The sequence below is a fragment of the Mixophyes fleayi genome, chromosome 2 (assembly GCF_038048845.1).
Source record: "Mixophyes fleayi isolate aMixFle1 chromosome 2, aMixFle1.hap1, whole genome shotgun sequence".
NCBI lineage: Eukaryota > Metazoa > Chordata > Amphibia > Anura > Limnodynastidae > Mixophyes > Mixophyes fleayi.
This window is the reverse complement of record NC_134403.1, coordinates 331,483,244-331,506,979: the sequence shown is the minus strand read 5'-3', so window position 1 is coordinate 331,506,979 and position 23,736 is coordinate 331,483,244. Positions and strand designations below refer to the sequence as shown.

General features: G+C 41.2%; 1 protein-coding gene across 4 annotated transcripts in view; it reads right to left on the bottom strand.

Annotated features, from left to right (window-relative positions):
* SSH2 (slingshot protein phosphatase 2) overlaps positions 1 to 23,736 on the bottom strand; it is a 196,049-nt gene that overhangs the window by 4,824 nt on the left and 167,489 nt on the right. For 2 of the 4 annotated variants that reach the window (XM_075196886.1, XM_075196884.1), the window contains 12 exons: positions 21,255 to 21,358; positions 18,836 to 18,900; positions 14,402 to 14,523; positions 11,375 to 11,443; positions 10,866 to 10,931; positions 10,517 to 10,711; positions 9,758 to 9,851; positions 8,807 to 8,935; positions 4,083 to 4,129; positions 3,443 to 3,589; positions 2,292 to 2,492; positions 104 to 920 (listed from right to left, as the gene is read on the bottom strand). In XM_075196886.1, coding sequence (XP_075052987.1) covers positions 104 to 920; positions 2,292 to 2,492; positions 3,443 to 3,589; positions 4,083 to 4,129; positions 8,807 to 8,935; positions 9,758 to 9,851; positions 10,517 to 10,711; positions 10,866 to 10,931; positions 11,375 to 11,443; positions 14,402 to 14,523; positions 18,836 to 18,900; positions 21,255 to 21,358 — 2,056 coding nt within the window. Of the gene's footprint in view, positions 1 to 103; positions 921 to 2,291; positions 2,493 to 3,442; positions 3,590 to 4,082; positions 4,130 to 8,806; positions 8,936 to 9,757; positions 9,852 to 10,516; positions 10,712 to 10,865; positions 10,932 to 11,374; positions 11,444 to 14,401; positions 14,524 to 14,704; positions 14,774 to 18,835; positions 18,901 to 21,254; positions 21,359 to 23,736 lie in introns of those variants that run through there. The other 2 variants (XM_075196885.1, XM_075196887.1) reach the window with 2 other exon arrangements.

Here is a 23,736-nt window from a genome sequence, read left to right as displayed (position 1 = left end):
AAAGACCTTAATATGTCTTAGCAAATAGGTAATCAAGAGTGGTGTATTGAAAGAAAGAAAAAAGCATCTAGGACTGAGCATGAAAATTTGTTATATATGTTACCTTTGGCTGCTCCTCGTCAGTAGATGAATCTTCAGAGGCCTGCGGTGTACAGACATCAGTGCTAGCTCGCGATTTGTCCATGGGGCTATCAATGATGCCAGTTTCTGGCCAAGAACCTTTCAGGACACCATTCCTAATGTTGCTCACTTGCTCATCTGCTCGGGTGGTGGAGCACGTCCGTTGCCGATTCTCCTGAGATAATTCCACAAACTTTTCCAGTGCACTTAGGAAATCAATCCTGTCGCCGCTCATATCCTCAGATTGGGACGTAAAAGAGGGTTGGTCGGGGGATTCTGGGAGTTCATCAATGTGTGATGTAAGCTCCCCTAGTGGCAGTGGCAGGAGATGACAGTTATCATCATTCTTCAGTGCATCCTTCTCCATGTCTTCCAGCGTCAGGTCAGGCAGCTCAGCTCGATTAGTAAACATTTCAGAACGTGGAGAGTAATCTCCAGTAAGTCTGTCAGTCCTACAATTGTCCAGGAAAACTGAAGACTCAGAGCAGCATCGTGCCGGACAACCATTCATTGTGTTGAGGTTTAGAATGTCCTCTATTTGTCCAGTGTGGAAATCACAGGCTGTAAACTCATAATGCACTTGCTTTGTGTTGCACAAGGAGCCGCTGAGGGGGCAGTTTGGATGACAGTTCTCAGTCTGAGGTCCCAGTGTAAAGGAATGATGTATATCGGAGAGCTGCTCAGCTGAAGATGTAATGTCCTTCTTGCTCATCTCCATTCCGGTTTTCCTGATGGGCTCATGGTGATCTGACAGGTCACTGTCGGAGTGAGAACGCCACAACTTGTTGTGCCTCTGCTTGCTGCAAGGTAAAGACAGGAAAATGTTGTAAGCCACACTGCCAATAACAGTCTGTATATATACACATTAATTTCCCTGCACTGAAGTTGTGCTATGTTGCACTTTCTCAGTTCGCTTTGGAGCAGCAGGTATAGTGCTGGCACACTGTGAGCAGGTGCGGGCTGTGCTGTGGACGGTGCTATTGTTACACTATTGTACAACTTTTGATGAAAGACAGAAAACTGGTTGAAGAGCGGTTGGTATGAGACTTTGTGCACAGGGCTGTCCCCTGCACATGACAAATACATTTGAAACGTGGAGAGGAATCACATGAGTAAAGCTAAATGACCAGACACCTGTTCTGTGTGTCACATCAAGGCCGGACATTTCCAGGAAAGTCAGAAGACAAGAACACAGTGAACTTCAGATGTGGAAATGTGAGAGGTGTTAAAAGGACAGTCCTACATGTCAACAGGGGAGGAACTGATCTCCAGAGTTACATGGAAGTTATACCATATAGTATGGCTCTTACTGAAAACTCATGCTCACAGATATCTAGTTTACTTGTCTGCATACCTTCAAGTAATATGGTGGTTGCAGGTATCTTAAAGATGTAATAATCAGGTAGTCCGGTGGATTACTAAAAGAAGTGGCCTTCTATTTAATGGTCGCTGACAATTCGGACGTATGAACTCTGTTGCTCTCCTAGCAGCATTTTTCATAACAGAAGATAGAGTAGGTGGTGTTACACAATGCTGCTGAAGGACAAGAACCTCTCCTGTATTTTAAGGCCATACAATTGGACAAGAGACGCTCATGTACTTTCTAGACAGTGTAACGATCAGATTGGGATATGTACTTCTTCTAACCACTGCTACCATAGACCTGATGGTGCCTTACACGAGACATGAAACCATGCACACAGCTGTTGGGAGGGCTAATGAAACCAGCACTGCTATATTATGTAATGCAAATACATTTATTCCATTCAATTATAGATACAGGCATACTTGTCACCTACACACAATGGAAACAGTCACTATGGCCTGAGCAAATATTCACTAGAAAGTAAGGTTGTCACTGAAGCTCGAGGCACAGAATACCTCCTGCCTCAGCGATATCACTAGATCAGTGAGCCAATAAGCTGCACTCAGGGCTCCCTACTTTGTGAGCAAGTGACAGGAAACAATGTCTGCGGTGAGAATGGTTTCTAACGGCACCTATTACATACACAGTAGAGGCAGCTGCCATTGTGTACTAAACCAATGTTCATAAGTTCTCTAGAGATCTGTATCATGAACCCAGCTTCCACTGTCTGCAGGTGATCGCTGCACATTAACGCAAGCCTGAGTAGACATGACCAAGAGAGTACAGAAAATGAAAGGAAACTCGCCTTGCTAGAAGAATGCCTTGATACTCCTCAAGCTGCTTCATGAAACTAGGATTGGGTTTAGTAACTGTGCGCCTCTCCTTCACATAATCGAAGGCTTTATCCAGGTTCCAGCCATATTCCTTCATAGCATAAGCAATCACAGTGGAAGCGGAGCGGCTGACTCCCATTTTACAGTGCACAAGACATTTAGCTCCATGTTTCCTGTAGGGTAACAAAAAATAAGTTATTTGTCAAACAACTATTGAAGAAAAAAAAAATTAGTGTTAGATTGGAAACTACCACTAGAGGGCGCTATTTCCCCTCCAGAATTAAAAAACTGCTTTAGAACTTCAGGAACAGATTCTAGCAGCCTGGCTGTTTCATAAAAACAAACACATGTGGACACGTGATTGGATGTTTCCAAGCTGTGATCATACACGTCAATGTTTTGTCAACATTAAAATGAGAGCTGTATCACCCACTGCAAGACAACATTACATGGAAACACTTCCTGCAAAAACACTTTTAAAGAGAAAGGTAATAAAAAAAAAAAAGTTGATAAAGTGGCATTTCTTTAAAAATGGTCACGAGGGAAAAACTCGCATACAAGATCATACAGTGGGTAAGACAAAAAAAATCCCTTCTATTACCACTTAAATTCAGGACACAGTATTAAAATTAATTTCAGGGCCTTGATATGCGACTTGTTCAAAGTTATAACAATTCCTGCTTTACTCCTTCTTAAAATAAAGGGACGGGAAAACCAAGTCTCCAAAAAGCAAAAGATCATCATACACACATATATCACAGAGTGTCTTCTATGGGCACTGTGAGGAGCTCTTCTATACAACAATTTAATGATTAATTTAATAATTAATGATTAGATAATTCCAGAAGTAGGGAATGAAAAGACCCGAGTAATTATTAAATGTAATTAAGTATTGTTTCGGCACTATGTTTTAAATTACAGGAATAAATCCCTTATGGAAAGTCCCGAGCATCCCAAACCTGTACAAGTCTGCTTGGTGTGGATTTATACATGTTATATATAGATAATCTAAATGACTTATCCCAGGCAAATATATTCTACCTTCTCTGTGGTACACAATGACAGTATATAAAATACTATTCCTACACAAGTCACAGTAAAGCACGTAAGGGGATGTACTAACTTTGCCTTAGAGATGAATTTGTATGTATCGTTCCAATAAGCCAGCAGGTCAGTGCCTTCCTCGTCATATACTCGGATATTGTGATATTCAAAGTTGCCAGGAAAAAAGTTATCGATTTCACGTGTGACGTTCAAAATGTACCTGACCCTGTTTCAAAAGCAGAAACACAAAATGATGAATTCATATGACACTGTTGGTCACCCCACAAGTACATACAGAACTAGCAGCAATCCTGCCGTGAACGTAGAAGGATTCCAGGAGCTTAAATGACCCCTTCTCAGACATTTGTTTGCTACGTTTCCCCCTACACCAAAAGACTAGAAAACCAGTTTAATCTGCCAAAAGGTTCTCTGGCAGCAAAAGGCTAAGAGATGTCCTGCTCTTGATAATAGGAACGAGAGAGGGTAAAAAGTTTTCACCAATGGCTTAAAATACAAGCGATGGTTTAAAAATATCCATGTAGCAAAGTAATTTTGTGGCCCAACAAACAGCAGATTCCTTGGGGAAGGAGGGTGCCCAGTCTTGGAACTTGGATATTGAAGTTACTAGATCTTTAATTGCACACTAATTTGACACACTTTCAAACTGTGTTATCCCCACCCCTCTCGCCGTCTCTTGCATTCGTACTCTATATGCTTACCCTCTGTTCTGCAAGTCTTCTAGATTAGAGGCGTTCCATTCTGAGCCCTGGAAAAATAAATAATTTTGTTAAACTTGCAAACACTTCCTTTTACAAAGCAGATTCTAAATGACAGATGATACAACAATAGTCTAATGAAAAGGAACTTAGTGATTCTTATAAATTGCCAACTAAAGTCCGTTTCGCAGCGTCACTGTATGGTGAATATAGCACAACAGCAACAGAGGGTCCATGATTAGCTGTATGAGACAGGACAGTGGAGATATATTTGTATATCAGAGAAAGGGTTAAAGCTCTGTAGACTGTATCTGTTTGACAAAGACGTGGTGAGACAGGACTTGCACGCAGAACCTTAGCAGGAAAGCAAACCGATGACTTCATTCTCCAGGCTGTAATTGGACCCAAGTGCCGAGTCCTTCACAGGGTGGGGGACAACCTGTCAAACCAGGTACCATCCTCCACCTCCGAAAGTCACGTTTAACAGATCTCATAGGAGATTGAGGGGAAAAAGTAGCCTCTGGAACGCCTACTTCTCCATTTAGTTGCAGAGTTTTAAGTCCGTTGCACATGAAAAAAAATATTTCTTTATTATTTTTTTTTTTTTTTACTTTTATAATTCTTTTTTTACATAAATAACTCTGGCAACAGTTAAGACATTTTATTCTATCTTCCATAGTTTTTTTCCCCCCTTCATGCTGCTGTTAAGTATGTAGTTTGCAAAGTGACAGATAATTACCATGGCAAGTCACAGTCACCACATATGATGTAGTGAATCAGGGGCACACGCAGGGTTGTCAGGATTGTCACGAGAGAGAGCAGCTGCGCAGGAGCTCCGTTTCGGCAGCGCTGTCCTATACAGCAGCCGCGGCGCTGTCAAAGAAGTGCCTGCGGCTTCTTTGACAGCGCCGCGGCTGCTGTATAGGACAGTGCCGCTATGGTGGGCACTAAGTTAGCTCAGGGGGGGTTTCTGGAGACTCAGAAACCTCCCCCCCCTGCGTGCGCCACTGTGAATAGAGGTGTTTTGGAATTTCACTCAACTCCTTCCTTTGCCATCATGTGACCACTGAGGAGCTAACTGACTGACTGGCTCCAATTCAGATTATATTACACTCTCCTCATGAACATGGTTGAGAGCTAGACCACATGTAACCTAAGAGAGAGAGACATTATCTTGTAGTGGCAGCCATATAAATATACCCCAACAGAGCGATTTTGCGGTTAAAAAAAAACAAAAATAAAAATTAAAAGTGTTTAACGACGCTGACAATTTTAAAATACTGTAGAATACTAAATTAAATGAAAATATTATTTCTAGATGAACATAAAATGACAATACCTAAATTAAGGGTGTAATTTTTTTCACCTCTGACCCTTGCCAGAAAAGAATAATCAAATTTCTTGGGGATTTATTGGTAGGGCGTTTACCAATCTGACCCAGCAGAATGTTTATTTATTTGATCCTGTTGTTATCGTTAAGGAAAAGATGAAGCCACACACATTTAAAGTAGACTGCAGGTGGTAAATGTATCAAGCTGATTGTTTTTTTTTTTAAACCAGCCGGAAAACTATCAGTTTCTATCCATCATGAATTTAGTACATTCTACAAAAGGATAGCTAGAATCTGATTGGTTGCTATAGGCAACATCTCCACTTTTTCAAACCTGCCGGAAAAGTCTCAGCTCAATACATTTACCCCCAGGTGTGTTAGAGGCTCGGTTCACTATCAGCTTTGTGATCGGCATAAACTCAGCTCAGGGCAAACCTTTAAATCTGTTTTTACACCTGCCAAGTAATAGCAGGGCCCTCAGGCAGACAAGTCCCAGTCTGTGCTGTTACCAGAACACATACAAAGCAGCCAAACCCTGCTCTTCACCTGAAGGCAGGCTGACGTGAGAGGCTATTGTACGCTCGCTCTATATTTGCTGATGTCAGGGCTTATTCTGTTTAGAGAAACTTCAGCTTTTTCTCCCCTATGGTACCGTTTATATGTTGTTAGTGGACTCTGGAAAGACTTCGCTGTGTTTGGGGCTGTATTCCCCCCACCCCACAGGGACTAATGGAGTGTGCCAAGGATCATTCTTACCCCCCAAAGACCCAGCTTTGAAGATATTCTTCCTTGTACAACAATGCCTGCTGATTCCACCGCAGTTCATTATCCTCCTGTTACCAGACCTGCAGATCAGTGTCCTTCCAGTGTAAATAGTTTAAACCTCCCTAGAGAGCCCGACTGTCATCTGCCATTAACCTCTCCCAGGTTCCAAACGCTGGCTCTGTTTCCTGCTCTCTGATGTGATAAAACAAGCCACAGGGTTCCGCTCTTCCGAAGAGAAGAAAGGACCAGCACTGCCTACATCATGTCCTCTGCCTCTCCCCCCGCTACCTCCTATTCCCCACAGTGGAACCAGAACCATAGCTGTAACAGGAATGACTTTATTTCAATTCCACTGAGATCATGAAACAATACACTGTTGGAATGTAATGTGGAAGTAGGGGTGGTAAGAGGGGCATAATATATGGGATATTTTACCTCCCACTGTAAAATATAAGGACAAGGGCTTTTATACAAGCTATCAACCTACATACATTCCCTGGCGCCACAGATGTAGTAGTAAACACAGTATAGTATATTCTCAGGTTCTTAGTATATTTTTTTTAGCATATTCACTTAAAATCGTTTTGCAATATATATATATATATATCTATCTATATATCTATCCTATACTGCAATTTTCATCTCAATCTTGTAAACTATGACCACACTATCAAAAATTTTAAAAAGTTTAAATGTTCACATCACTCATTATGTGGCCCTGTTGGTTGTGTGTTTTACAATGACAGCCTCAATTATGATATATAAAAAAAAATGTTTTTTATACAAGCAGCAGGAATTCCAGGTGCTTACTAATGTATGTCATAATTTACAGTATAACAACCACTAACTAACAACCACCAACAGGAACAGACTAAAAAAATAACCAAGCAATAACTTCAGAAGTCTCCCATAGTATTTACAGGAGTAAGATATAGATATATTATATATATATATATTATCATTACTTGTGTGTTGCTTTGAATTACTACATAATGTGATGTCCATTTCTTCTAGAGCTCTTTGGGCCAAGCTAAACAGCAATGTACCCATGTCAGACGTTATTCCTCGGCTGCTATGGGGCACTGTCCTAATGATAACTTTTGCAGTCCTTGCAGTTTATTTTAGACGAGATAAAACACCCAACTGTCAGATCAATGTAAAGTTAATTTGGGGTGGAGAAACCAGTTAAGCTGGTGGTACACAGATCGGCATATTCAATATTTTTTTTTATCTTAACCAAATCGGTCGTCTATTACAATATGTTTGTGACCTGATGTTGGCCCTGGTGCAAAATCCAATGCAAATGGTACTAAATCGTCATGGCAGAAAGAGCTTGTACACACCTGTGGTGCACTCACTCTGAGCTGCGTTCACCGTTTGGTGAATGTAGCCTAACCGGCTCTGCAAACGATGAAAGTGCTGCATCCATGTTTGTCCAGTGTTCACACTGAAAGTGCGTGTGTACAGATGGCATGCTTTTGTGTACAGTTGACACGTTATCCATAGGGTTCAATGTACTCTAATCACAATGCCAGATGAACTATATTCCAGATGGTGAATGCAGCTCTGACCAAATGCACCATATGGGTGCAGGGAAAGCCCTAAAGAGCTTAGCTGATAACCTCCAAAGCCACCATCTTCAGCCAACGTGGGATCACAGAACAGTCCTTTAATCTGTGCTTGAACAGCTTGATCTGTACAATGTAGTCACCCATATGTAGCCAGATTGCATATCCGACTGTTCATCAAAAAAGCTGTAGGACCGTATTGCATGGTTGAGGTCTGCATTACTTGTTACGCTGTGTAAAACTGTACTATTGCTTTGTATCACTTGTGTTTTTTGGGACTTCTGCGATTGTGAAAATAACTCCTTCCAATACATTGGAGGGAATTCAATTGGCCGAGTTACTGCCGAAAGTAACACGGCCTGCGCACTATTACCAATATTACGGTAATAGTGCGCATTATTACCGCTAATACGGTAATTTTTAACTGTTTTTTGCTCGCAGCTCAGGGAGCCGCAAGCAGAAATCAGGGTTAAAATGACCATATTAACCGTAATAGATATAGCGCTGAGTTACTCGCGGCAGAATTGAATTCCCCCCATAGTGTGCAGGTCACCTGCATGAGGGATCCTGGGCAGGATGAAGACTACTGAGCTCAAATGAGAATTTCCAATGCAAAACTGAAGCATGTATTCTACACAGCTTTACTGCAAATCGTTTTCCCAACACTGGTGCTCGGTGCACACCGCCGACAGTGCAAGTTTTTTAATATCTCACCACAAAAACAAATACATTGAGCTGACAGAGTTTGGCTAAGAACTCATACTGCCAGTAAGCCCTGAGGACATGCTGGTGAAGCAATACATGACAGAGAGCTGTACTTACGTATATGAAAACCACTTCCTTATATCAAAGCAATACATACGTCAAAGAATGCAGAAACTTTATCAGTTTCTTAAATGTTTCTAATGGGGAAATTGTTACTTGTGAATTTGTTTCACATAAAATAAAAATAGCAGAAAAACTAAATTTTAATTTAGCTCACCCACTGAAACTGCTGGAGGACAAAATTCCTAAAAAATACATGTCTGGACTTACACACGCCTGGACACACGGCAAACGCTTACCAGGTACACGTGGTCGAAGATTTCAGTGGGGCTATCCATCTGTCCCAAGATGACAATCATCTCATTGTCCATAAACTCTTTAAACTCTCTCAGGTTACACACCATCTGCATTTCCAGCTCTGTACGGATCTACAAACAAGCAAAGTGTTGTAAGTACGATGGCGTATGGTAGAAGTCGGTACAAGCAGGTGAACTACAGGTATCGTTTAGGGTTTACTATAGAAAGAGGCTTAGGGTGGACCTGTCTCCCTCCCACAGTGAAAGGTCTGAACCAATATTCAGAAGAAAGATTTCACTAGTAACATCACCAAGACCTACGTCTCTCTAGCCAGTGAGGATACTAGTGAATTAATAAGCTGGATAGTAGGTCAGCCTGCAAATGGCCGCCATGTTCATTATAATTCAGTGTTCCAACTGCAGGCATCACCTGGCAAAAGAAACACTCAGAATCCACCGTGGTTTACTAATAAACCTCTATGTATTAAAACAAACAAAGTTAACATAAGTTTTTGAAACATGTCTTAGTATCATTGGCTTTCCTTAAATAAATAAAAAATATAGATACATGTTTCTTGGTAACTTCCTAATGGTCAATCGAGAGCTTTCATACCAACAAAAGCAATATATCCCATTCACAACAGCAGCATATTCAGAAAATACATGTCCTGCTTGCATAATCTTGGCAGGGTGCTATGTAAGGAGCAGGATGGGACACACCAAGTCACACCATTATCCTGATTAGGGCCACTACCTGTAGATTCTACGCCACTGCCAGACTCAGAGGCCAAGATCTGGGCTGGGGGCCCAGTCACAGCGGACACTTGCCATTTATATGCAAGGAATGAAAAGAATTACAAATATTCAGCAAGACTGAGCTTTGTTCTAAAACTTCTTTTTGTTTCACACTGATAAAACAATCACATTTATCCAGTAAATATGTGAACCTCTCACCTCTTTGGATGTGATATTTTCCAAGTCCTTTTGCATCATGATTTCTCTTAATTTAATTTTAATCAAACGCTCTGTGCGCTCTCGCTCGGTTGGGCTGTAAAAACCAGAAAGGACAGCACTTAATTCACTGTGCGCTATAAGCCATGTTATCACAGACAGGTACTGAAGCTCTGTGAGGTGTACATTCCCCCGTTATGTCCCAGAAACACGTTTCCATGGCTGTCTGAGGATGGGCTGTGTGTCCCAAGGACTGAGCCATTTATGGTTTTGGAAAGAAGCTAATCACTACTTGCATTCCTTGATCCTTCGTTCCTTGGTCTTATCACCCACTGCAAAAATAGCCCAACTAATCACTATGACAGAGGAGAGCGATGCTGGAGGCATGCATGTGTGTACAAGATATAAAATAAGTCCATAGTCCTGAATCCCTGCTAATCTAGGACTGTTATTTAAGAAATAATTTTACTGCAAAAACCTCCATAAATAACATTTAAAAAACACTTGCTGCCTTCATTTTGGAGAACTGAACAAATATGAATAAAAACGTAATTACAGAGAACCAGCGGAATCACAGAATCATTTTCTGCCTCGCTGATGACTGTTCTTAGTAAAACTAAGAGTCAAATGTGCATTAATATTGGTGGAATCCAGTGTGTAGCTGCCAGGTGCACATCAAAGTCTCAAGCAGTGGAACCTTGTATGTCAGGTGCACACAGGAAGGAGAACTGTACATAGAATCCAAGCAACAATGTAACTTACACATCGGTGAAGAGCACAGGGGAATCAGAGCGATGGGACTGCACATCCTGCATAGCATTCCATTCATTGACCGAGGTTTGATCAGAGTTTATGTGACTCTCATAGTAACTAACCCACGTTAGGAAAAGGCTGCCGGGGTAGTAGTTGTTGGCACGGGCAACCTCGCAGGCTTTGTGCAAGCTTTGCAGTGCCGACCTGCAAAAGACAAACAGTTAAGATGCTGACTGAGTATAGATAAACGTTGACATCCGGCTAGTTCCAGAATGTCTTATTAGGGCGTTTACAAAAAACCCAATGAAAAATTTGACTGTACTTCAGATGTATGTAATAGAAGAGATCCATGACTTACCACATGGCCTGGACAGACACAGGCTTGAATATATGAACCCTGTTATCTGTGGACACACTGAACCCGCTAGAAAGAGAAACAGATGGGAATTATTCATAGCAGAAGGTAGCCTTTACAGTTTTAGTTTATTTATCAGACACGTTAAATAATATACTTCATATATTATATATGACATATATATGTCCCCTCATGAACTTAATGCTTTTTGCTTTAGAATCTATCAGCAGTTGGAAAGAATACAGCCCCTTTGCTTAGCCAGCATGCACAATGTATTAGCTGGCTTCTTTATTCAGCCATGTATCCTAGTGCTCGGAACGCTATGGGTACAGTTAAGTGTCATCTGGAACTGTACGTACAGGGCTGGGGGACAGTAAAAGGTCACCTGAGGGATTGCCAACCATGGACGCACAAGAATGCAGACTGCTATGGGGAGCCGATCAAACTACGAAGCAGATGGACAATTTCCATTTTCAACACAAATGTGTGCAACAAAATAATTCAAAGCTTACCCATCCCCATCCAGGTGAATAAGGGTGTCACTCCACAGAGGAAGAACAAGGCCCATGGTACAGGAACTGCTAAAACACAGAGAGATAAACTGGTTAAATACCGGAGACTGATTAAAAACCTTCAGCTTGTGTGTGCCTTACAGCCCACTGATTCACTAGGAAACTTCAAAAATCACAGAGGCATGAAGTGCCTCATGCCTCAGTGATTTTACTGGTTCCTAGTAATTGAGTGGGCTACATGCTGATAAAAATTGGCTAAGGCCACAAAAAAATGGCCGCCACCACTGCATATAGACGACAGGTACAGATTAAGGGAAACATTATTCCTCACACAAAGCTTCTACTGTGACGTGCACCTTAATGATCTGAAGAAGTCATTTACACAAGTTGTGTGCACTGTGAATGTGATGAGTGCATGGAAAGAAAACAAGGCATCTCATGGAGCGAGGGATATTTTTAGTGAGAACTGATTAAGGAAGCCTAGCAACCCACCTAGAAACCTGTCATAAATATTGAGGCCTGTAAGCCCACGAAACCCGACCTGTTGATCTAAAAACAGCTTGGTGTCTTTATGCAGTTCTCTGCTCAGGGAATCTGTCATTACACATAATGTCCACCATTAAGGAGAGACACGCTGGACCAGGAATAAATATACATAGGTATCAATGAGTGTAGATCTGAAACACAAGATGTGCCCACCGTCCAAACTAGATCTGCAGGTGAAGAAAGACTCTGAGGGCTATGGGGTAACACATAATATAAGAGTGAGTGTGGGCACTACAGGGAGAAAGTCACCACAAGTTGACGTTTCAGATCCTCTCCCAATAGAATAGTTTTTTCCTTACAGATAATCCCGACTAGGAGAAGATCCTGAAAACCTGAACTGCTAGAGGCGCATTGTGGGTAGTTGTAATTTTCCCCTATGAGCATATGAAGCAATTAAGGAGGCAGAGCAAATTAGCTCTGTATACCAAGACAGTTATTGTCAATTGTACACCTGTGTAATTGTTCAAAAATTGATTCCCAGAACCATGTGCCTGTTGTACAGTTTGATAAATAGCGCAGAACTGCTGACTTCTCAGAAAGAGCCACCCATCCTTTTGTGGGAAACCTATTTAAGTAACAAGCCCTGCCAAGTTTCAGGCTGGCCGATTTAGAATGTGATGCAATGAGTGTTGTATTACTTCGACCCAGAAACAGCAATTACTTGTAGGTAGATCAGCAATAAATGACCACACAAAAACATAACTGATCTAGAGATTGTCAGACACTGCAATCAAGGCCAGAGTATGACAGCTTTTAGTTTATATGCCACAGGTTAAAGACAGGTTAGCACAAATGTCCTTCATAACTCGCAGAAAGCTTTACAGTCATCCTTCCCGATTAATTTCGCTTCAGATCTGGCCTCTTTTTTAGCTCTAAACCACCATTACAACCCAACAAATATTGTTACCTTATCAATAAGCCTAGAAGGGAGGAGAGAGTAAGATCACAATACCGTGCTGTACGCCACAGTGACCAACCAGCATCTTACATTAATCTGACTTCACCTGACTGATAAAAGCAGAGATCTGATTGGTTGCGATGGGTTACACACATTCTTGCTACTTTCATGTTATTTAAAGGCCCAATGACTGAAGTTAAATCAATGAGCCACTTTAAAACACAACATTTAAATGAAGATGAGAAAACTGATTTTATTTAATATTCTCCAATCTGATAAAATGATATGGCATTAATAGGTATGAAAATATAATTAATAATAATATTAGTTGATATGTGATGTGCAAAAGAGAAAAGCTTCCCCCATAATGACAGTATTCCATGAACTACAGTGGAATCTGCAGGTGACCTTCCTAAAAGCCCATGTATGAGTCAGTGGTCAAAGTTAGAGGAAGTGCCTTGTTGGAGGCTGCAAGAAGCTTCCTCTAATTATATGCACTGTGTCCCAATAGTGCAAGATACCTGCACAGGTTTAAAACAAACAACTGTTTACCAAAAATTATATTCTGCTATTTCATCAACTTGTTTTTTTGACAGTTGGAAAACAAAATCGGTTTATATCGCTGCCCGAGGGATCTTGTCCTTGGCACAGCTCACAGCCACCCCTCCCTGGTGACAGAACCAACCTTTTCTTTCACCTCAGTACTTGAGAACAGAGCACACAGCAGTTGCTATACTTTAGGAACATGCTTAACAACAAATATAATATGCCCCCTCTCAATCCACTGGTGCCCAAGGCATGGCATGCCAAGCTCGTGTCAGAAATGAACATGTAGCAGATATTACACCATGCGCAGGTGGGGTTTCAAAACAAGCAGCGAAATATTTTCCATAGCAACCAGACTGCACGGCTATGAACAACATTTCGCTGCAGATTCTTGGCATAGCAGCTCTCTGCTTTTCCCACTGGCTGGAAAGTGGGACGTGGAGTCTCCAGCTGCCAGAGAAAACGGGAGGGAAAAAAAAAACCTCAAGACATAAAAGCTTTTCAAGAAATATGAAGAGTAAACAGGAGCTTCCTGCGTGAAAAGTGTGTAGTGCAAGTGACCGGAACATTTCACCATCATGCCTGCAAGTCACATGGCTTTAGACTGGATTGTACCAACAGGTAGAGGGAGAGCTACTAGAATCCAAGAAGCTGATGAGGTTGTAAATGAGGAAGTCATAGGACTAGTTAATGGCACATACCCCCCACCCCATTTATGGTTCTCTAGTCACAGAAGGTGATGATGGTACTAACTTCTTAAGCTATTACTGGTAAACCCAGCGGTCAGCACCGGGCAGATTCTTCAACCCAACATAGCGCTAATTATCGCTGAGATTGTCAGTCAGCGCTCTGACTTTGCCAAGTACAATTTATAAGAGTAGGACTTCAGTGTAGGGTGACATAATAAAGACAGAATGAGATTGTGCAGCAGAATGTAGAAGACACAAACACACACTCCTTAATAAATGAAGTCACTTACAACACATCCAAAACCAGGCACATTATATCGAATATTAAATGGAATAATCATGACGTACCTGTCATTATATGGAAAGTCTATGCCCAGCACAATACTCTCCTCTGTGTCCTGCCTCCCATTGGTTGATACGACCACCATGTAACGTGTTCGGTTCAGATAGGTGCTTTCTAATTTTACAGCCTTAAAGAAAAAAAAAAAAAAAAAAAAATGAATTTAAAAATGGGTCACTATCGTATATAAATGCATGATCAACAATTGCAAGAATTAGGATTTTGTAACAAAAAAAATATAATGGCTATTGCACATGACTTGCACAGGAAACAGATAAACAGAGAACCTGCATAAAAAAATGACCGCCCACCTGTAGTTGTAAATCCATTATACAGAGTGAAACCTACAGAGACAGGCTCAGCTCTTACGGTTTAATATGAGGGAAAGATTTTTGCTGGTAGTCTTATAAGAAATATAATAACACCTCCCCTATTGCTCAAACAGGATTACACCATATAAACTACCACAGACACATTTATAAGGGCAGGAAACTGGTATAACACAATGTGTGTTTCTGACAGAAGGAACAGCAGCCTGCTTACGGAAAGATATATAAACATCTGTAGATCATCCACACAAAAAGAGAAAAAAAAAAATAGACATTTCACAGCGCCCCAGTGAAAATACAGCCAACCATCAAGACGGGTTAAAAGTTAATTATATTAAAAATGATTCTGGGTAAAATGAACCCCACTGTCATTAACCCTGGGTACAGTTAGCCGGCATCGTGCTGGAGGAGCGAGGATGTAGATGGCAATTTCCTATGAGAACTGTACAATGTAGAGCAAATAGTCCAAAAGAGGTCCGTCATGCTTTTAAAGCTCTTCAGCCAAAAATGCAGTGTGCAGTTTAGACATTTGTTTTTGTAAGCAAAATTTAGTTTAGTTAAAAAAAAAGTTTTGCTAACGAAGGTATTGCAGCTCTATATTAGGGTTATACTGCACAGAGAAGGAATAATTTCCTAGTAGAACTGACACCCAGCCCGGCCAGCGATGCAACAGATGCTTCTTCCAGACTGACAGATGGAAGACATTTGAAAGTAAACTCAGGACACTGAATGGTTGTCAGTACAGACTTGCCTCATCTTGCTACGCTGACAACCTTCCAATGCCCCAAAAAGAGGGACAAATACATTTCACTTACTAGAATATTCCCAGTGTTGTTGATATTGGTAGACTTGGGGTATATAGTTCGATATCTATGGAGGACTACCCTGCATTACAGACCCTGTTCGTCAAGGGAACACAATACTACACTATGTACAAACGCTGTAAGTATACCCAAAACAACGTTACCACCACCGGACATGGAAGAACATGGACTCAACTTGTTGCCTCCCTGTCTGGGCTGATTTGATCACTAGGATGAGTGGGTAACATATGACCACTGTTTTGATATTAGACCACCTGTGATACCCTAAATGTAAGAAAGTAAATCAGGGATAATGTTAGCTGTATAGACATGATTTTACCCTGGTGTAAAGCTGGTCAGCATTTAGAGTGCTAGCTAAACAACGCTCGGATGTGCGTTATCCTCAGGAAAAGGGAGCTTCCGGCACAGTGTGTCATATCAAAGGGGACATCTGCAGAGCCGCAGGAGACACCACTGGGATTACAGCCCATTGTATTCTCGCATTCAATGCAAGACATCAGCTGCTCTAGTTCTGCTTCAGTCAAAGTGTGCGCAGTCAGGGCTGACTCTGCAAGAATAAAAGAATGAGCGGTGCCAAGTCTCCAGGAAACTGCACGCTGCCGGCTTGTGATTCCAAGAAGCTGCCTTGCATCACTGGCAGAGACAGCAGAGAAACATCAGGAGCAGGAAGCAGATCCTGATGTATGAAGGTCCTTAATCAGGACTGGTCTAATACTTCTTTTCAAAATGAAAGGGTATTGTATGGCCTCCAGGACCAATAGCCATGTAACAGACATCTGAAAATCATCATGTCGCCCAGCACTCAATTTAAGCCTACTGGATACAATATTTCACTTTACTATGGCAGCAAAACCAGTAAAGCAGAGCTCAGGCATGTTAAGAATGTCAAATATATAAAGCAATGATATTATTGATGCCTATGGATACAAAAGCGCATATGGCTTCCTAAGAGTTACTATTAGCTCCTAGATTCTACACCATTTTGTCTACCCCTGTGTGTCTTGTACAAATCTATGTTTAGCCTAACAAAAGACATCTGCAGGTTTTAATTATTAACAAATGCACTACCCAGAGTTTTCTGAAACCTAGGGGTAAATATATCAAGCTGAGAGTTTTCTGGCGGGTCTGAAAAACCAATCAGGTTTGAGCTATCATTTATTTAGTACATTCTACAAAAATGACAGCTAGAATCTGATTGGTTGCTATAGGCAACATCTCCACTTTTCAAACCCGTCAGCAAACTCTCAGCTTGATACATTTACCCCCTGGACTATACAAGATGTTGCTGAACTTCTGCAGAAAGTGAGCCCCGTCCTCAATTCTAGTATAATTAATATTGGTTCAGGCAATTTTTTGACCTGAACCAATATTAATGAAATCACTGGTGACTTGGTTCTTTGTGCCACAGTGATGTCTCTTACTTTTCCTGTATAACAAAGAGCAGCATTAACAAAAACATTTCAATTCTGCAGACCTACCAGCAGCCACTGTACTATCCCTATTAACGTTTAAAGGGCCTGCAGCTGGTCCCACTGGCAGACAGCAAGATGAACGAAGGAGACAGACAGAAAACCGATAGGAAACTTGCAGTCATTAGATGACTATATGACTAGAGCTGACACTAATTGGGAGTGATGTACATAATATGCCCACAGAGAGGCTGCATTGTGTGTGAGTGTCCTACATGACACGCCAGTCTAAATGCTCAGTCTGGGCCGAGTTAGGCTAATCGCCAACGCCTAAAAACATGTGCAAGCAGCATAAGATAACAAGCAGCAATAACCACTAATTCAGATCAAGAAACCAAGTTCGTTATGTTCCAACATTTCGTGGAACGACCCCATATTCACAGGAACACTTCATGCCTCTGTGATCTCACGAATGCCTACTTAATTCATAGACTGCATATTCGTTCAGCAAGCAAAATGGTTCTCTCTATGTACAGGCAATGGGTACAGCTTAAGAACAGTAAATATTGGCACTTCAACTATTGCTTAATTCTAGCTACGCCTAATTATATTGGCCATAATGCACATCATCCTAGCAGATGTAATTCAGAGACAGTCAGTGTGCCAGAGGTTGCCAGTTCCTCACGTAAAATAGACATTAAGCCATGATACAATTGTGGTACAGATAGCAGACAGCCGGCACATCTCAGAGGGTGCGGTGTACCAAGCCAACGTGTCTGTAGACTGATGCAGCTTCTGGATATCCTTGGGCAGCTCTCAGTGACTGCTCGAATACAAGTTGCCACGTGAGAGACAGACTTCAAAGCTTCTTATTTTATATGAGAATATCCTATGAATGTGCACGCCCTTTAGGCAGAGATTCCGGGACAGTTTGCTATACAGAGATCCCAGCAATTCCACACATTTTAGGAGTAAGCATTCTACAGATGAGCGTTTAGACATGATAGGACTGTTTCAACAGCTCTAGCAAGAACTAAACCTGACTACAGCCCTTACCAAGAGCCACCAATGACTAACAAGTCCCCAAAAGAGCCACTGATGTTCTTATTCATTCTCCACTTCTATACACAGACATCGTTATAAAACATTACGCTATCATTTTAAATATATGTCTTAAGAATGTATTGTCAAATTATCAGTTGACCATCTAAAAGAAATCCCAGTTACTAGTACATACAAAGACGGCTTTATTTTTCTATAAAAATGCTTGCACAAAAAGCACAGGGGGTATTTACTAACTAAAGTACAGATCTGCAGATCCAAATAGCGACTGGAAATTCACTTTCATTGTGTAACCTGCATTAAATTGATCAGAATGACCAGGTGTTACTGCCCATTTGTGCTTTAAGAGCAATAACAACAGAACAATAGCTACTAGTCATTGCTGGAGGTGAACAAACGTGACCACTGTGCTTATTGCTGAATGACATAGCAATTAGCCAGCTGTCGTGCACACAGAGCGCTTGTCAAAACAGAAGATTTCTTTTTTGTCTTTCCCCCTAAAAAGCTGAGCCCTGAAGTGTCAAACTCTTACTCTCAAGAGCTGTTTGGTCACCAGTGTCAGGACAAGAAACTACTGCAGCGATGGTAGGGGGCAAGTTCTCATTAACAGCCGGGGTCCTTAGCATGCAGTCCCCACTTATCTACTAGACAATGGGATATGTTGAATATAAAATACATTTTTTTTTCCACACCTTGAGCAGATATTTTGCCTTGGTCTGTAGTTCCTGGTAGATAATAAATATAAACCTGCTTCTATAAAAGAAGGACGGTCATCTATGTGCCAGTACAAGGTAACAGGATGCATTCATTAGACTCACCAAGCGGATGTTGTCCTCAGGGCGGAGTAGTGTAAACATAGCTTGGAGGTGTTGCTGAAGGTCCCCTGAAATACAGAACACATTGCAGTGTAATCATTACACATGAAAGAAATAGGACTGTATTAGTACTGGTCAATATGTGCAGGATTTACACATTACATCTGATTAACTACATACAGCTACCCCAATCATTGTACGATTACAGTGTGAGACTGGACATCGTCAGACACAGTCGGGGGTGAGAGACACTTATATTACCGTAGTGGGTGGATAGTGTAATGTGCTATCCCAACCAAACACCTTGCACTTCATACATTTCAGATTTACACAGAGGAGCTCTATAGTACCTCAAATATAAACATTACTAATGTCAGGTCAGATCACTTAACCACTTCGTAATCTCCCTGAACACTAAGATTGTTATATCTAGTGTTACATGTAAGTTGTAATTAAATGCAAATAATGCTAGATCTAACTCTAGATGTGGGTGGGGGATCTGTCAGGAGATTGTCTTTCACTAAACGATTCCCAGTGACCTCCTTACACTGAAGGCAGCAGTGCTCAGACACTTTTTGAGCATAGCGCACACATTGAGCTTTGTGTTTGGGCCACCGACAATCTGGGTCCATTAAAGGCCATACCGATGTTTATCTATGCCGACTCAAAGTCAGGAGATCAGCTATATGCTCATGGGTATTATATCATCTCACAGAATGTGAGGGACACAAGCCCCCTTGGGTGTCATTACTTGACATTAACAAAATGCAGTCATATGCTAAACCAGAGACAAAAATAAACTACCCCTAGACCGTAGCAAACAGGAATTTGGTGCCATAATATTTAAGGACCATCTCGGCTTACCATTTGCATGATCATTATAATATAATTAGGATGTGCTCAGTTTGCTCTCACTGTAAAAGATGCAACTTCAAACAGTAGCACTAAGGGGCATATTCAATTGTTGGCGGAAACGCCGAAAATCTCGCGGTCCGTGCATTATTACGGTAATAATGCGCGGAAAAAACGTTATTACGGTAGTTTTCTCACTGGATTTCAGCTCGCGGCTCAGGGAGCTGCGAGCTGAAATCCAGCCAACTACTACCGTAATAACTGTAGTAGTTTTAATGCACTGTGGAAACGGCACATCTGAATATGCCCCTAAATGCTGAGAACAATGATCATTGCAACACTGAAATGCTTTCCTGGGAATTAACTGCACTTTGCTCAAGTTAAAGTCATGTAAAAGAAGAGCATTATAACAAAGCATTAAACAGAAAACAGTAGAGTTTGAAATTCTCATTGTGATTTGAACACTAGATGGCAGCCTATGAATAATTGTTCATGTTTACCTTATGGAGAACAACAAGCTGTTCCTTCTCATGTATGTAAATATGCAGAGAAATGAGGTTCCCTGAGGAGAGTACTTTACCCATAATGGTTAACTATTTATAGACCAAGCACGACCTATAAATAGAGCCCATTCTCCCACCACAGCGTGTACATCAATGGCTTCACACTCAACGTTTATACATTCTACCTAAACAATGGTGAATAGCCTTTATTAGTTGCCTCTAGCATAGGCTGCACTGTATTTTTCCACCACGTCTGGTATTGTTACACGATGATCTACAATACTGATGCAGTGTACCTGAAGCACAATAATTCGTAAAAATAATACAAGAAAAGCCATCTTGCAAAACCTGTTCTCAGTCTGTAGGTTGTTCGAAACTTTCACAACATTATAGCTCTACAAACCCTTCTCTGGATATACTGCAGTCTACAGACAGAGCCCATGGGCAGCAGTCAAACATATTTATAGGGTCATATTACTATAATATAATATAGCATATTCTATTCCCTCCCATATATTTTTTACTAGTTATTTTTTTAAATCTTTTTCCCCTTCATTCCTTCCTCCACTTTCATCTCATGAGCACACAACTACCTGAGTGACGCAGCGTGTCGCCCATTGGGCTGATCACCTTGTCTCTTTAAGACAATATTCAAAACAGACATGTAGCCTGATTGACTAAACAAGCAGCTGAATTTTTGTTTTAACAATATTGTGGGCAGCACAGTGGCTTAGTGGTTAGCACTTCTGCCTCAGCACTGGGGGGTCATGAGTTCAATTCCCGACTATGGCCTTATCTGTGAGGAGTTTGTATGTTCTCCCCGCGTTTGCGTGGGTTTCCTCCAGGTGCTCCGGTTTCCTCCCACACTCCAAAAACATACTGCTAGGTTAATTGGCTGCTATCAAAAATTGACCCTAGTCTATGTGTGTGTGTATGTTAGGGAATTTAGACTGTAAACCCCAATTGGGCAGGGATTAGTAGCGCTATATAAATAAATGGTGATGATGATGATTGTAGTTCTGTAGAATACATTTTCCAAACAGACACTGTGAAGCTGCAGTCCTTACCTGCATGTTTGTTGCGCCTGTGGCTGATTCGTGGGGTTGATGATCCATTTCCCCGCGGAAGGAATAAAGCAGCACCTTTAACTGTCAGAAAACTTTCACTGATGCTGTGGACAAAGGAAGTTTTAAATCAATTAAAAGTGCAATATGAAGACCCAAAGCGCCAACATTCCATCATAAAATAAAGGTCAGTTAACTTTGTGAAGTAAATATTCCCAATCTTGAGATTCATTGCTCGCTAAATTACTTATGTCAGAACAGTGTCCACTCTTTGCAACTTGCTGAACCTTATTAAAGTAAATATATTATTTGGTAGCCCAGAGTTCATATTATGAACAGAGTCAAATTACACAAAAAAAGGCTCTATAGTACCTCAAATATATGGTTTAAAATAACGCATAAACGGTAATGCATCTCCAAGTAGTTTGCGACTCCTTGTTTAAATCAACAGTGGGGGCCCTACATCATTTTATGTAGAATATAAATGGTTCATTCACGCTGTACACAAGCCACCTTATGGGTGGCTCTTCCACAATAATGTTTTTAGCCAGATATAACCCATGTTAATGAGTCATGTACATATTGATATAAGTTCATTGTTTAAAACATCAATAGGAATAATACATACATACTATAACTTGATATAGAGAAGGAGCTGAACACCTGCTTTCCAGCAGCCTACTGGCACCTGCAACTTACAATTCTCCATGCATTATGGAAAGACCTAACCTGTAACCCATCTAGAAACTACAGGTGTAAGATACAAGTCAACATAGTCACACTCTGTTTTGTTTAAATGTGCCAACATACGAACACACTTACAGTATATATGTACTGAATTTCATATTCTTTAATAAAAAATAAATGGTTACAAAAAATAAAACAACATAAGCTAGCGACAGGAGACAGACAAGATTGTAATGACCCAACGTAAGATTATGTTGCTGAAAGTGAACCAGCACCCAGAGTGCCTGTAAAGTATGCGTGTGTATATATGCGCTTAATCACACACATGACAGTTGTGTGTAGCCCAGCAGATTGTGTGGTCACACATCAGGCTGAGCTGTGCTGCAGCATGTTAGGTATGTAAGGGGTGCCCTGATACTGAACTGCGCTGGAAGGAGCACAGCTGCCTGGGATTCTGGAATAACAAGGGCCTGTCACAGTCTTTTCTTTGCTAATCACTCCAAATCAGTCTCAGATAGGCTTATTCATTTAAATCACTGTTACATAAACCGCGGCAGGTGTCACAACCAGAATATAAACCTGGCCGTATAAACAATACCAGCTTTTAAGAGACATCGCCCAACAAGAAGTCCGATTCATTCAAATGTTTTCAATATATAATTTTTTCGAGCAAAGTGAAAACATTTCTTTCTACTTCTTCAAATAGATAAAGGGATGAGGAGTTTGGGTTCAGGATGTGTACCAAGTAAAACATTGTAATACCCGTGGGTAATCTACAAAAAAAAGTTTCACTTTGCTTCTAACTTCCCTATTTAAAAGAGAAAAAGCGAGAACACCTGGGTGTTGCTGCAGCTTATGCCAGCTCTGTTCTCATAACCCCCAGGTCAAACCACAGCACAACAGGCACCGGCCCAGAAATGATGCATTTCCGCAGCTAGTTTCAAAAGAAAAGAAGAAACTATGAATATTGGTAAATAACGTGAGCAGCTTCCAGGCTGTAGCTATCAGTGGCATCTGTCCAGCTGGTGAGGAAGTGATGCAGGATGACGATGGCCTCGCTAGGAAGCCTTCCTTCCAGCTGACAACACTGCTATAAAGAATAAATGGCACATCTCTCTCCAGTATAGGTATAGTGCCCTATAACGGTCACGGACAAAAAAGGAAGAAAAAAAAAAATCTTAAAAAAAATTATGTGCCACTCCACACAAAACTATAGGGCTCATTAACTAACATCGCTCTTGGGTGCAAAATCTGGATTAAACTACATCAACCAATCAGCTTTTATGTAAATAGTGAACATTAAGGCAGAAGTGCTAACCACTAAGCCACCGTGCTGCCTACAGTGGCTTAGTGGTTATAGCACTTCTGACTTCCAGCACTGGGGTCATGATTCAATTCCTGTCCATGCCTTATCTGTGAGGAGTTTGTATGTTCTCCCCGTGTTTGCGTAGGTTTCCTCCCGGTGCTCCGGTTTCCTTCCACACTCTAAAAACATACTGGTAGGTTAATTGGCTGCTAACAAATTGACCCTAGTATGTGTGTGTGTGTTAGGGAATTTAGACTGTAAGCTCCAATGGAACAGGGACTGATGTGAATGAGTTCTCTGTACAGCGCTGCGGAATTAGTGGAGCTATATAAATAAGTGATGATGATGATGGAATGGGATTTTTAATGGCCCTCTTTGGATGCCGATAGGCTTTCCTAACCAGCTTTGTTACATGACATTCCTGTGGCACAACCGGTGGTAGATGACAGACATCTAAAGTGTCCTTTGGAGATGTGATGTAATGTGCAAAGA